This window comes from Ailuropoda melanoleuca, chromosome 16, assembly GCF_002007445.2.
Source record: "Ailuropoda melanoleuca isolate Jingjing chromosome 16, ASM200744v2, whole genome shotgun sequence".
Lineage (NCBI taxonomy): Eukaryota > Metazoa > Chordata > Mammalia > Carnivora > Ursidae > Ailuropoda > Ailuropoda melanoleuca.
In genome coordinates this window covers 48,112,256-48,127,181 of record NC_048233.1, presented here as the reverse complement: position 1 = coordinate 48,127,181, position 14,926 = coordinate 48,112,256, and the positions used below count along the sequence as shown (strand labels likewise).

General features: G+C 40.3%; 1 protein-coding gene across 5 annotated transcripts in view; it reads right to left on the bottom strand.

Moving 5' to 3' along the window:
• The window catches only part of PDE3B (phosphodiesterase 3B), a 168,529-nt gene that overhangs the window by 5,081 nt on the left and 148,522 nt on the right, over positions 1-14,926 (bottom strand). For all 5 annotated transcript variants that reach the window (XM_034646372.1, XM_034646373.1, XM_034646375.1 and 2 more), the window contains 3 exons: positions 12,231-12,430; positions 4,478-4,681; positions 2,435-2,596 (listed from right to left, as the gene is read on the bottom strand). In XM_034646372.1, coding sequence (XP_034502263.1) covers positions 2,435-2,596; positions 4,478-4,681; positions 12,231-12,430 — 566 coding nt within the window. The remainder of the gene's footprint in view (positions 1-2,434; positions 2,597-4,477; positions 4,682-12,230; positions 12,431-14,926) is intronic.

Sequence of the window (14,926 nt, the reverse complement as noted above, 5' to 3'; positions counted from 1 at the left end):
AAAAAAAAAAAATAAATAAAAATAAAAAGTTGGGCAAGATTAGAGTTGTGCACCCACATCTGCAGGATGCTGAATAACAGCATGACCAGACTGAGAAAGAAATTTAATAGCGTTGATGAAGACTGACTAGGACTTTCACACAGATCAGTACCTTTAACCTTCGTGACAACTGTGTGTGGCAGGGTGTCAGGTGGCCTTTTTTTCAACATACAAATACTTAGATTAAGTAAAACCGTCTGAAATATTTTTTAGTGATCTAGAATTATAATAGCTGATCTTTAATGAGCATGTATGTGTCAGGAGCTGTTCTAAGAACTTTATTAATTCACCTACTCCTCATAGCAACCTTATGAGGTAGATACTATTAAATATTCCTGTTTTATCAATGAAGAAACTGAGGCACAGAGAGGTCAAGTAACTTACCTGAGGTCACATTGCTGGTAAAGAAGAGAACCCAGGATTCAACCTCAAGCACTGATTGCAACTTTAGTAAGAATTCTACATACTTTAAAAATAATTATAAATTGGGTCTAAATGAACTTTCCTAATGTTCTTTTACTGAATTTGTGAGTCTTCTAAAAGCGGCGTACACTGCTACTTTATTACCTCTGCACGGATGATATCAAGATGGCATTTTCCTTAGTGTAAAATTCTTTTGTAAATACGAACTGAAGCCTGAGACCAGCTTCAATTATCTTTGAGAATGGAGATGGTAATATGCAAATACTATATTGTAATCTCTAGGTAAATATTTATAACACTTTAGATCTCCAAATTATATATAATTTAGTTCAAATGTATCAAAACAGTAAAACATTAATCTTGGAACACTTAGGTATTCCCGTGGTTTTTTGACCATACAGCATTTTGTAACTTGTGAATAGCGGAGTGAGCCTTGGGTAGGATGTTCAGCTAAGGTGGGTGAGAAACACTGCACACTCACTAGTCCATACAGTTTGGGCGTAACACGGTGTAACAGATACGTACGCACGGTTTATGGGGTCAAATTCATGACCCCTGCTGGAGCAGCAACTCGGGGTAAGAAAACTGTCTCGAAGGCCTCATTTCGTAGACCCCTTGATCTTGCCTATCACGGGCAACAAGGATCCCCAAGGAATGCAATTCCAAAGGAAAGAAGACGTATTCAGTATTGGGGAGATAATGAAATGCTGGCCTTTGGGGAAATCCATATGCTTCTACATTGTAGGGAGCTTCAGAATTGGACCCAAAAAATGACAGATTCTGCAATGTGGTAGTGAACCAGTAACCAAAGGGTTAACGGGACTAATAAGTGCCACTTTGTACCCAGCTCTGCTGTTCTTGGACTGCAGCTTGCCACTGTGCTGCTATAGGTAATGATCCTGCCTGACACCGTGATGGCAAAATGCTGAGTTAGTCGTTTGGCAGAGACTTAAGACTTTACCAGGAAACCAGCCAGAACCGGTCAGGACCACCGACCTTCTCTGAGCACGACAAGTGTCCAACGGATAAACTTTTAATGTAGAAGGGCCTAAACCCCCCCCCAACTCCCATCATGCTAAGGATGCCATTTTTTCTGGTCAGGGGTCATTCAATGACATGAAAATACACGCGGCAGATCCACGCAGGTGCAGACAACGAAATGACTTCAACTCTTCCCTACACTTCCTAACCTCCTTCGCTTGATTTTGAAATCACACGGCTCCTCTCCCTTTTACCCACATCCTTTTCATCTGCCTTTACATAGTCCCGACTCTTGCACTTTGAGGAGGCAAATCCAAGGCCTGCCCTTCCTAGTTCGGGGGCCTCTCCAATAAACTCTCTGATGCACACTCAGCATCTCGGTGACCGGCTTTGCTGCGCGTTGGGCATCCGAACTTGAGTTCAATTACAGGAGTATTATTTGAAAGATTTTAAAACCTATAAGAGCATGTTTTTATCTTTGAATCCTTAAAAACCATGAAATACCTACTCTATCCCCATTTCTAGCCCTCAAATACCTTACTTACCCTCTGCCAAGACTTCCACCCGTTGCTATTTCTAAGGCAGTCAGGCAGTCTTTCTACAGCAGAGTTGAAAATGGGTTGCTATTCTTTAAATATAATCTAAGTGTGACCGGAATCGACTAAAAACAACCTCATCTGGAAATAAACTGTCCTAAGTTAGAGGCGCTCAGGGTTTTAAAAGAGACCTGGAATCATGATGTAGCCTATCCTTACCTCTAGCCTCAAGGGACATTCGACCCGTGTCAGATAGGCAATAAGCTATCTTTTAAAATTTATCAGCAAAAAAGAGGTGAGAAAATACTAAGACCAGTGCAAATTCTACAATTTCTAACTGTTTTTGGTCAAAGTAACCAGACTTCACACATTTAATGTAGCCCTCCAAATCCCAAAGACCGATGTCTTCAGACGACAGATCTCAAAAATCCCGCCCATCTCACGTTTCAACTTACCTGCTCATAAAATTCATTGACAATGCCTTCTGTCCATTTCAAATGCAAGTCCCGAACTTTCGCTGGGCCATTGATGTCTGCCAGTTTAATGCACACTTGGCATACTAAGAGGCGATCGTTCTCATTGCTCCATTCTATACCATTACTATTTACGTCATTGGCCTATTTTGGAAAAACAATTATTTTAGGTTCTGAGGGCACAGTTTTGTTATTTTAACCAAATCATCTTAAAACTGTTTCCTGTCTAAATTATAGGAAGGAATATGGGTTAAGTTTCCCTTTGAAGTGTCATTATAATTTTGTTTCACTGGAAGCAGAGCACCATAAAAACATAACAAACCAGGAGTTTCAATATTTGCAATTACCACAGAAAACTGGAACGTGTGTATATGTAACATATGTTAACATATAATATACACTATAATTATATGTATATGCAAAACATCAATAAATCATTTATGAATTCATTTATGAAACTTCAGGAAAGAACACTTAGGATCTACAGAGAAGTTGGCTTCAGCTGTGAAAGGAAAATATGATATAGTTGAAAGAACACAAGTCTTAAACGCTGATCCCTATGGTTTCAAATCCTGACTCAATGATTTATTCATTGTGTAATACTGGAAAAATTAATCTCCTTGCATCTGGCTTCATCTATACAACAGGAAAAGTAGTACCAATCTAGCCATATTACCATGAGGATTAATAAATGAAAAATGTCTTGTTCATAGTAAATACTAAATGCTAACACTGTTATTTAAATGTAATTATCACCAATTTGGCAAATCACTCTGCCTTTCAGAAACTCAAATTTTCTCTTGTAAAAAAAATGAAGTAAATGGGCCAGAGCAGTGGCTTTTGAACTTTGGTTTGAAGGCAGTTTTTTTGGATACCAAACCCTTTTGTCAAAGGAAAATTTATGTAGACCACCACTATAGAAAACACTTACAAGGAGAGCTTTTTTGATTGAAACCATGCAGGAGACCTAGAGCCCCACTCATGGCATTTTCCTGAGAGACTACAGAAGAGAAACCTCTGAGGAACACAGATTCAAAAGTACTGGACTAGGTGATCCTTTACCTATGAAAACTTCTATTACCCTGACTGAAGCGCTTAAATGAATTTTATTATTAAGTAGAAGTTAACAGAGCTACACAACTATAAAATAATTTTAAAGGGATATGGATCTCTCACTGATTTTTAGAAGTATTTTATTAATATCATGACAGCCACATACAGGGTCTCCGCCCAGAAGGTTAAATCTAGGATTCCTCTGTTATCAGTTCCTCTCCCCTGAAGGTACAACTTTCCTTTCCGTCACAAATGTCATCAAGGAAACAACAGCTTCCTGCCAGCCAAAGAGGGAGCATCCTTCCATCAGTAATCCATAATGCAGTGGTTCTCTACATTTTCCCACCCCCGATGTCTGAGGGATAGAACACATTCCAATGAGTACCCCTATCGCCTCAGGGCAGGGGTTCCCCATTCCCTACTGAGTGTGAATTCCTGACGGCAGGGATTTCCAACTGTTCTCTCCTTATTCTTTGCTAGCATGACTGCACATTGAGGGGGATCCCAGGTAGTTGTCCGATGAGTGCATTATTTTCAAGTGGAAGAGTGGAGGGCACTTCTCTCCCACACCAGCCAGTTCAACACTGACAGAAAGAAGGGACTAACAGGTGCCGTGAGGGAAGCACAACTGGCTTCTGAGAAACACATCTTTAATTTCATAAAATAGCTTACTTGGCACCCTGCACAACTTTTTCCAATCTGCCCCTAAAAGCTTTTGACATGAATTGGCTTATCACCATGCGAAAGAAAGTTATAAGACTATGTGTCAGAAAGGAAAGGTAGCAAGAGATAGTATGTTTAGGACATGTTATAGTAAGAGTTATTTCAAAAATATTGACATATTTATTGTCTCACATCAGATATTATGACTTTATGAGTAGTATTAATTCTCACTTAACATTATAAAAAACTTATCAGTAATACAATAATGATTTCCACCACTGAAACCAGACAGTACATTGTATCACAAACCTTGGCGTTGAATTCAGCAAGGAAATCAAAATGCTTTTTAAGATCTGTGGCAAGGATTGCTTCAATGACTAAAAAACGAAAGCGCTTGAATTCCACATGATCAAGATTAAGAAGGAAGTTGTATTCTGGGCGAGACAGATACAGATTCCAAGCTGATGCTGCATGATGATTTTCTAGAACAGATCTGTCGTTGTACAAAACTGCCTGAAAAGTAATAAAAATGAGTCAGGTGTCTCAGAGATATTAATCTTTAATAATAAACAGCGTTAGGCTGGAGGAATACAAACAGTGAGTAACTACTCTATGCCCAGCATTTCAATATCTGAAGAAGGCTTGTGAGAATTTTCTAAATGAGTTTACTGAAGTATAGAAAGGGTAAGGCAGACCTTTCCAGCATACACCTCTAGTAAGTGAAAGGATCAGTCGTCTCCAAAGTTCATCTTTGCAGACAGCATGCTGCCCTCAAGAGATGTCAAGTTGATATTGGAGGTCTGCTTCATTGAACCCGTGAACCTTCTTAGATAAAGCTTCTGTTAGCGAAGTCATTAGAGAGAGAGAGAGCGGGTTTAGGGATAATTTCTCTTCTTCAGCTAGCGTGGAATCAGTGGTGCTCATGACCGAAGAGGAGGAAGCAGCAGCACTGTCCCAGGTGAGCAGCAGTCCTGCGTGTCCAGGAAGGACACATTCCTCCACTCGGATCCTGGCACAGTGCCTGGGAGTAAGGTAAACACGCAACTCCTCTCTCTCTTCAGGTGGTGTGCAACTAGTCACTTCTTATCCACCTCATTTCAGTGCAAGACCCTCGGTACTCTAGAGCTTTGGAATATAGATTTTAAAAAGCAGTGGCTTATAGAATGGTTAGAGCCTCTTCTAGCTCTAAAAATTAAGCAATTAAAAAATTATTAAATAAGCATAGTAATCATTTTAGAAACTTCCACAATCAGTGGTAAAGGCTGGGGATGAACATAAAAACCTGTCCCTGTTTTCATAGAGCTTCTTGTTAATAAGAAGAAAGGATAACAATAGAATGCAATCCACATTAAGATACATATTCTGGGAGGGGGCGCCTGGGTGGCTCAGTTGGTTAAGTGCCTGCCTTCAGCTCAGGTTGTGATCCCAGGGTCCTGGGATTGAGTCCCCGTTGGGATCCCTGCTGAGTGGGGATCCTGCTTCTCCCTCTCCCTCTGCCCTTCCCTGCTTGTGTTCTCTCTCTCAAATAAATAAAATCTTAAAAAAAAAAAGATACATATTCTGGGAACTTAAACAAGTTTATGTGTTATTTGTGAAAATAAGCTATAGTCTAAATGTAAGATAACACCATCTTTTTTACACCATTTGATTTTATGAAAGTAATGATGATTTAAGCTTTGTTATGGAACATACAAAGGCTGCAAACAATCTAAATATCCATCAATGGATGAATGGATAAAGGTGTGTGTGTGTGAGAGAGAGAGAGAGAGAGAAAGAGAGATGGATATTTAGCCACAAGAAAGAAGGTAATCCAGCCATTTGAGACAACATGGATCGACCTTGAGAGCATGAAGCTGAGTGAGTTAAATCAAGAAAGATATTCTGTATGGTATCTCTTATGTGTGGAATCTTAAAAAGCTGAACTCATGGAAACCCAGAGGCTACCAGGGGCTGGGGGAATTGAGGGGATGTTGGCCAAAGGGTACTAACTTCCAGTTACAGGACGAAAAGGTTCTGGGGATCTGATGCTCAGCATTGTGATTATAGTTAGCAGTACTATACTATATACTTGGAAGTTGCTGAGAGACTAGATCTTAAGTGTACTCACCGTAAAAAAGGCAGGATATTAGGTGACATGGTGGTAGCATTACGATGATACATGTATCAAACGAACACGTTGTACGCCCTAAACTTAACACCATGTTACATTATCAATTACATGTCAATAAAAAAGGCATTTTATACTAGCCTTATTACAACTTCCAAATATCAGTCTCAAAGAGAAAGAATAAGTCTTTGAAGACTCCCTAAGGGGTCAATTTATATTTAATAGTGATTTCACTAGTTCCTATTCAAATCTGATGAAAACTGAGAAACTATTAGAACAGCTTTGTCTGTTCAGGAAGAAGTAATCAAACTTCCAGCTCAATAAAGCACAACATACAGTAAGTGCCCTGTACAGCTAGCTGACTTAATAAACTCTTAGCGAACAAGATCAGTTAAAGAAATAAGTAAATTCAGAATTTCTTCACCATTCAAATCGCCCTTTGAAATTACTAAAGAAATATAAAATAGGGGCAAAAAAAAATCTGAATCAATATTAGAATCTAGATAGTATCACCGTACTAGAAACTTCAAATACATGGGGAAAGTGGGAATGGATTGAGGGGAGAGGCCAACTAAGTTATCGCATGAGAAGGAAAAACCCACCTGGAGAGTAAGTGGAAGGAGTCCCCCGCTGGACCCCAATAAACCCATGACCTCACAGAGGAGTAGAGAAACCATCATGGAGCAGTAAGTAGGAGGTAAATGTCCGTTCCACTTTCGGACGAATATTTGGTGAACGCACAGAACAATAAACCAAGCTTAAACTTGGTGAGAACAACATTCCAGGTAAAACAGCTGGGAAGCCGCAGCAGGCTTTCACTGAGGGCTGCCTGACGCCCCGAGAAGGAAAAGCGCACCCCAGCTGACTGGGAGCTGCACTAACCACCTGCTGGGACGTTGTGCAAAAGCATCTGGATCCCCGCTCTAACTAGGGACCCCCGCTCTCTCTAACTAGGGACCCCCTTCCTTGGCTCCACAGGCATGTCTCCAATCCAGCAAAGCAAATTCACTGATCATAAACTTTCTTTTTCACCCTCTTTTTGAGCTGGAAAGGTTTGAAACAGGGTTTAATACAAACGGATAGAATTAATCTTCACAAATAATAAACACCTTTCAATAAGTGAAAAGAGAAAAACCCCTCAGACCTATGGGAGACTTAGATCACACAGAGGAAAAGCCGACAAATCTGAACGAATGTGTTCCTTTTGAAACACAAGAGACAGGAGGAAACAGTAAACAAATCTCTAGGTCACAGTCATGAGATTAAAGAGGGTACTTCTGAAAAGTGAAAAATCCTGAAGAAAAATTGTTTTCATTTAAAAAAAATTCTTAGCTTAAAAAAATCCAACAGAGGTAGTGACTCAGGTGCTACAGAAAACAAAGCAGCTAGTTTTGAAAATGAAAAAAGAGACAGAAGGTACTTCTTAAAGAAATAGTCAAGATGAACAGCTGTCATCTTGAGATCCCCTTCTCCTGAAGTTCAGTTTTGTTCTCAAATTTCTGGTAATCCTGTATCTTCTAAGATCCTTTGTCTTCCTTATCACCCTTGTTTTGCTAAAACGTGTTTTTAGCTCACTTTCTAAGGGTGGATGGGTACACGGCTTAATTTACCTCTGTGTATCTGTGATTCTCTTCATTTTGCACTTAACGCTCTGCTGTAGCTTAGCGGGACACGGAAAGCTAACTTGAAAATAGTACCTTTACGCCAGCCTCCCCATCCCCTCCCGGTCGCTTCCTTCCTAGCACCTACGTCATAATCGTCTCTTTCTCTCTCTGCCTCCTACATATACTCTTTATTCTTTTTCTTGCTTTACTGGAATGTACGTTCTATGGGGGCATGGATGTTTTTTGGCTTGTTTTGTTTGAATAATAATGTCTAGAATAGTGCCTCTCCCCAGTAGGCACCCGATATTTGTTTATTCCAGTACCCTTGAGCATCCATTGTTGCTAAAATATGGTGCCAGTTGCATTTTTCTTCTTTCATACAGGTACTGTTATCATTCTCTCAGGAATTCTTTTTTTTTTTTTTTTTTAAGAAATTTTACCATGACACTCCACGTGAGGTTTTTGGTGTTTTCTCCTCATTCAACTTCTCTGGCACCTGCTGAACCCCTTCCATCCAAAGACCCTCTCTTTCTGGAATTCCAATAGTCAGTTCCTGACCTGGGCCATTGTGCCCCATTTTTCCCTTCCCGATACTTTCCATCTCCTCTTTTTAGTCTGCATTCCAGGAGAGGTTACCTGGAGTTTACTTCCAGGGCTTATGTTGAATTTTTAAATCATTTTGCAGTAATATTTTTAGTTCCTATGAGCTCTGACTTGTCTTCTGATGTTTCCTTTTTCATAGCTTCCTATTCTTAGGGATACAGTGTCTCTCAAATTCTGAGAATACCTTTTAGAAAAACTTAACAGTTTTTCTATTCCCTAGATTTTTTTTTCCTCTGTAGCTGGTTACCCTGTCCATTTTAGCCTTTTCTTTCCAAGCTACTGGTTAATGTCATGTCCAGTGATCCTTGGTTATCTGTTGATATTAAAAAAAAAGGGGGGGAAGAATTCTAGATTCTCTTCTGTCTTAGTGTTGCGTCTCTTCTTTAATTGGGAAAGATGGGTAGGAACTCCGTGAATGTGGATGGCATTTGTTATGTAGTCAGTTTTGCTTTAGAGTTATGAGACCAGCTGCCAGCCCTTAGGTGTCCAGGATGAGAAGGATTTTCTCTGGAGTACTAATACTCACTACTAGTAATTCTTACTCTCTTCTGGCAGTTTCCTTCAATATCAAAGAGATGAGTTTTCTGCCTGGAGGTAAATGCAGGGTTGTAGTAGCTTTATTTAAAGATGTGTAGTGTATGTGCACAGGGACTGGGGGTGCACGTGCCGACACAGTCGTGTGTGTGTGTCGCAAGCCAGGGCAAATGGCATCAGAACTCTCTCACTTAAGCTGTAGCCTCCTCTAGTACACTTTCACCTCTCAAGATTCATCTTTTTCATTTTCCAGAAATAGAAATTTCTGGAAAATTCTTTAATCTTCTGATGATAATACCCTTCCCCACCTATTCTTCTGCTGTAATGAGGAGTCAAATGCATGTGTTTAGTCACCACCTTGATCCATATTTTGTGGGATAAAACATTAATGAGTGTCTCCAATTTACAAATCTCAACCTCAAATTTCATTTCCTTTTACCTCAAATATCATGAAAATATTCTCAAACTCTAATACCTTAGGCACTAATCTCCATCCTTTAGCCAGCTTTTCATTTGGAAATAGCTCAGAAATCTCTTAGAATTTTAATACTAGCATCTCTTCAGGATAAACTTGACCATTTAAATGTTTCACATTCTTTCATAGCAAGAATTTAAAATAATCCTCCTATACCTTCTCGGCGTACTTTCCTTACCGTGAGAATGAAAGAACATTTGATCCAGTTGGTGGTATTACACACTACCACTGAAGCAATAACATTTTTCACTAATTGTGGCCTAATTAGACCCACTGAGTTTCCCAAGATGAGAGGAACTACTTTATTACCTAATAAACATGCCTCATGCTTTCACAGAAGGGTCCTTATCTCACTCACGCTAGCTGAAGAAGGTCTCATGCATTTCATTACTTTGGGAAGAACAAAGTATATTTCAGACAAGCTAGCAGTCCTGCAGAGCAATGAAATCCGGCATCCTTCAGCATTCAACAAATATTTACTAATGACTTTTATGTGTTAGGCACTATTCTAGGTATTAGGGAATAAAAGGCAAAAATCCCTATTCCCATGAAAACATATTCCACTGAGGAGAGACCTATAATAAAATACACAGTATGCTGAATGATCACTGCTATGGAAAACATAAAGCAGGGAAGGAACATGAGTGCCAGGAGGGGGCTTGGAATGAGGTGACAGAGTGAGCCATGTAGATGCGTGGGGAGACAGCAGTCTGGGCAGGGAGGACAGGAAGTGCAAAGGCACTCAGAAAGGGAGTGCGCCCGGGATACAGAAGAAAACAGCCAGGAGGCCACTGAGGCCGGACCTGGGTGAATAAAGGTGGAAGAATCAACAGGGGCTAAATCATGTATGCCACACCGAGCCATTAGAAGGACTTTTACTAGTAGTGAGGTGAACGCCTCTGGAGGGTCTGGAACAGAAAGTGATGTAACTAGCATTTAAACAGGGTTACTCTGGCTGCTGTGGGGTGAGAACAGACCAGCAGGGAGCTGGAAGAAAGCAAGGAGACAGGGTGGAAGACTACACTTTTCCAATAGCTGAACTCCCTGTCAATTTCCTTTCCATTCCAACACTTCCCATGGCTTCCTCTGCTGGAGGTCCTGAACAATGGGAAGTTAGAAATTCCATGTATTATTGATATTATATCCAGACTTCACATTTTTATTTTGATGAGGACAACGGTCTCAAGCATATAACTTGCAGGAATGATTTTCACGTATCATTGCTTTATCTGCAAGTGAGAGAGAGAACACTGGAGTTTGCTCATTCTTCATATCCTCGGAGTAGAGGTAATAAGTCTGCCTCACCTGTGCTGGAAGCTGATGAAAGACTTAAAGCCAAGAATGAATGAGAAGAGTCGGTAACTTCTGTCTATATGATACCTGATTCAGGAGCCTCTCAAACACACGAAATGGAAAACTTCCCATATGCTATCCCTTTACCCTTAATCATATCAGGTCCGTATTTGGAGGTTCAGAAAGACAAGGGTGCCTTGCCTGAGATCACACGGCTAACGACTGCGTAATCAGAAATCGAACTCGGATCCCTTGATGGCAAGACCAGTGCTTTTTGCAGTGTGCCACGTCCACCCAGCTCCATGACGCCCCACAGGACCAGGTTTTTAAAGGTGACGGAGCGTGAAGCGAGAGAGAGAACACACCTCTGCTCCGGGCCGAGCGGCACTGCACACGAGGGGGCATGTGCCCCTTACTCGTAATCTCTCCCACAGCTATTCTTAGAGAGTGGGCAAATATTAATATCAAGACTGAAATTCATGAATAAGTTACCTGTGGAAATCATGAGCTGTTAACAGATAAAGCCTCACTGGAGAAATGAGTCACACAGCATTTTTAACCCTCTCTCCCTCTCTGTCTCTGAATCCTAGTCTTGTTCTGGCTCGAGAACTGGGCTCCTCTCTTTTCCAGAGTGAGAGTGTGGGAAAGAGAAGTGGGGAGAGCAACACAGGATGACTACAGAAGATGAAAGAAAAAATATGAGAAGTGAAGTTTATACACGGAGCAGTGAAGACATAAGATGAACTCAGCAAGCAGTCACTGTCTTCTCGTTCTTTGTAAGGCATGCAGTTCAAAACAAAGATGACATTTCCCGAACCACCAGCTTAAACAAACACCCACAACCACTTAAAACCAAGGATTTAGTTCCAAGCCCTGATGTCTAAAGCTACTGCAATGACAGTATCCATTTGTGGTAACTCCTACCTCTTACGCAAATTTGGACTATAAAGGAATCTTGCGCCTTACCAGCTGTACTGGATACAAAAATAAGGTGGTACTAGAAGAAATGTTTACATACACTAATACATGCAGCGTTAAGAGCTTTAGAATCTGAGTCTTTAGGGAAAAAGAGGACATCAACGAAAATGACCGTTCTTCATCATTATGCTTTTAGCCATAGAAAGGAAGAAGGAAGAATCAGGCTGACACCCAGTCGGTCTTATCAATTTGATCAAAGGCAAAAATACTGGCGGCAGGGATTCCCGAATTTCATAAGAGTGAATTACCCTTTCATGACCATTTTATTTATTCGTAAGTGGAGGAAGGTAACTTTTCCTTCATTCTTTTGCACATCTCATGTCCAGGCCACGTGTCAAAATCCAAGTAAGTACAATGCAGATGGAAGGGCTATCTGATTCCACTGGAGGACGCGTTACAAAAGGATATCCTGTGCGGTTGTAAAATTTCAGAATCACGCTTGAAACTTTCCGAGAAAGTATTTCCTACCTGCGGGGCATTTGTAGCCACCAGAAACGCGTTTGTCCGCCCTGGGTGATCGTAATCATGCATGGCAGCCGCCACATAGAGAGCCATCAGTTCCAGCGCGGGAATGTTGGACGACAGGCAACCGTAGCTCGCATCTGGGACACAGCAGCTTCTCGAAGACAGGTAAGCAATTGGCCCGGGGTTCATTCTACCATCAGAGTCTGAGGGACAAGCAAAATAAACCAGCGTTACACGTAACTTCCTCACAAAATGAGACTAGGGACGGCACTCCCCCATAGGTAACATGATTATTTATCTTACTTGTTGACTAAGCTAAGAAATAAACTCTATTTATATACAAGGACTTAAAACAGTCCATTCTTTCCAACTTACATGCTACTAGAGAGGAACAAGGTTAAACATGACGCAGAAGTCACTTACTTTATAAGCATTACAAGGTTTTTATGATGCTCTCTTACTTGGGCTAATAATAATCTTTAAAAACCTCTGGTTTTCTTAACATTTATTATTTAAGGACTAGAGATAAATGGCCAGGGCACAGGAAGTAAGAGGAAAAAGCAATCTAGAGAACAAAATTTCATGAAAACTGTAGGGAGATTTAGGAATTTAATGTATTAACAAACTAAGCTTCCCAACGTCGGTGCTTTTCCAATCTTACCAGAGAGATTACATTTCATTTGTAGCCCTGACTACAACTCCTTCCCTTCCCTTTTTCTTTCCTTGAAGCCCCTTCTAAGACAATGGCAGGAAAAACTATGGAAAATGAAAAGACGCAGAAAACTGAGGAATGTCTCATTTAACATAATTCTCTTTTTATCCTCTAGTTAGACACAGTATTTTCACTATCAACACTGTGCTTTCTGTGTCTTAATATCTTACCAGTGATTTCATTTTCTTTAGTATTTTAGTGGCTTTATCTATTTAGACGGTCATTCTATTATTTTTGCTGAAATGATCTCAAAGTATAAGAAGGAAAAAATAAACCATATTTAGAGTAGACAGCAAATAAAACCACAAAGATATTAGAGAGATACAAAGTTTCACGACTGACTTCACCAGTAGGAAACTAGGAATAATGTCCTCGCTTGTCAAAGTCCAAAATTATCATCATAATTTATTTCACTCAATATTTGCCATCACATGAATTTTTTAACCTAAAGGCTTTAATACACCCTAGTGACAATTATAAAGATACCCCATTATTTTTATGTTGTTTATAATTTTTAATTAAACTGAGTTTTAGAATCACCCACACTAGAACTTTTAAAAAATAATTATAAAAAATAAAAAGCAAGACAGTTAAATGTATGGATAAAGATATATTTAATATTCAAATTTCTAGTAATTTGAATTTTCCCTATGTTATATGCATTCTGGATTTCCCTAGAATTATAAATACACATATAAAATATTAAAAAATGGCAAAAGACATCCTTTTAAACTCAATTACTTAAAATTGACATATTAGGGGGCGCCTGGGTGGCACAGCGGTTAAGCGTCTGCCTTCGGCTCAGGGCGTGATCCCGGCGTTATGGGATCGAGCCCCACATCAGGCTCTTCTGCTATGAGCCTGCTTCTTCCTCTCCCACTCCCCCTGCTTGTGTTCCCTCTCTCACTGGCTGTCTCTATCTCTGTCGAATAAATAAATAAAATCTTTAAAAAAAAATAAATAAATAAATAAATAAATAAAATTGACATATTAGGATCCTAATACACATTCAGTTTTATTTTTTGTTTTGTTTACATGAAATTAATAGTATGAAAAATAAAATAGGGGCGCCTGAGTGGCACAGTGGTTAAGCGTCTGCCTTCGGCTCAGGGCGTGATCCCGGCATTATGGGATCGAGCCCCACATCAGGCTCCTCCGCTATGAGCCTGCTTCTTCCTCTCCCACTCCCCCTGCTTGTGTTCCCTCTCTCGCTGGCTGTCTCTATCTCTGTCAAATAAATAAATAAAATCTTTAAAAAAAAAAAAGAAAAAAGAAAAATAAAATAGCTGGCAAGGACAATTCAACATAACTATCACAGATCCCACTTGTTTACTTTCTTTCAGAAAATGGTGATTCTTTTAATTGGCTGATTAATTTAAAAGGAGGCCTCAGTAAAAGGCATCCAGACTCGAAGAGAAAAGCATATAGTCTAAACCCTGACAGTCCCCCCCACCCTTTTGTAACATAAGTGCTTGATTTAAGCTCTAAACTCCCCGGCATCCATTTTAAAGATGCCAATGGCAAAGAAACACCCTGCCAGCCACCTATCTAGACAAACAGCCAGGCCGCTTCTGTTTTAGAAATCTTGGTTGATTTCAATATAACTGACCATTTGGGCTGCTGGTTTTTCCTGTACCCATGCTTTAAATTCCTCTTATGCTTTAGGGGCGCCTGAGTGGCTCAGACAGTCAGGCATCTGCCTTCAGCTCAGGTCATGATCCCGACCTGGGATGGAGCCCCGCATCGGGCTCCCTGCTCGGCAGGAAGCCTGCTTCTCCCTCTCCCACTCCCCCGGTTTGTGATCCCTCTCTCGCTGTGTCTCTCTCTGTCAAATAAATAAAATCTTTTAAAAAAAAATTCCTCTTATGCTTTAAATTCACCAATAAACAGTGAGCCAGTGAAACCCCCACTCTTGACCCCAACAGAAAACAGAACCTCAGGTATGTCTGCTTGCATGGATGCTCTAACGTGTTCTCCCCCCCCCCCC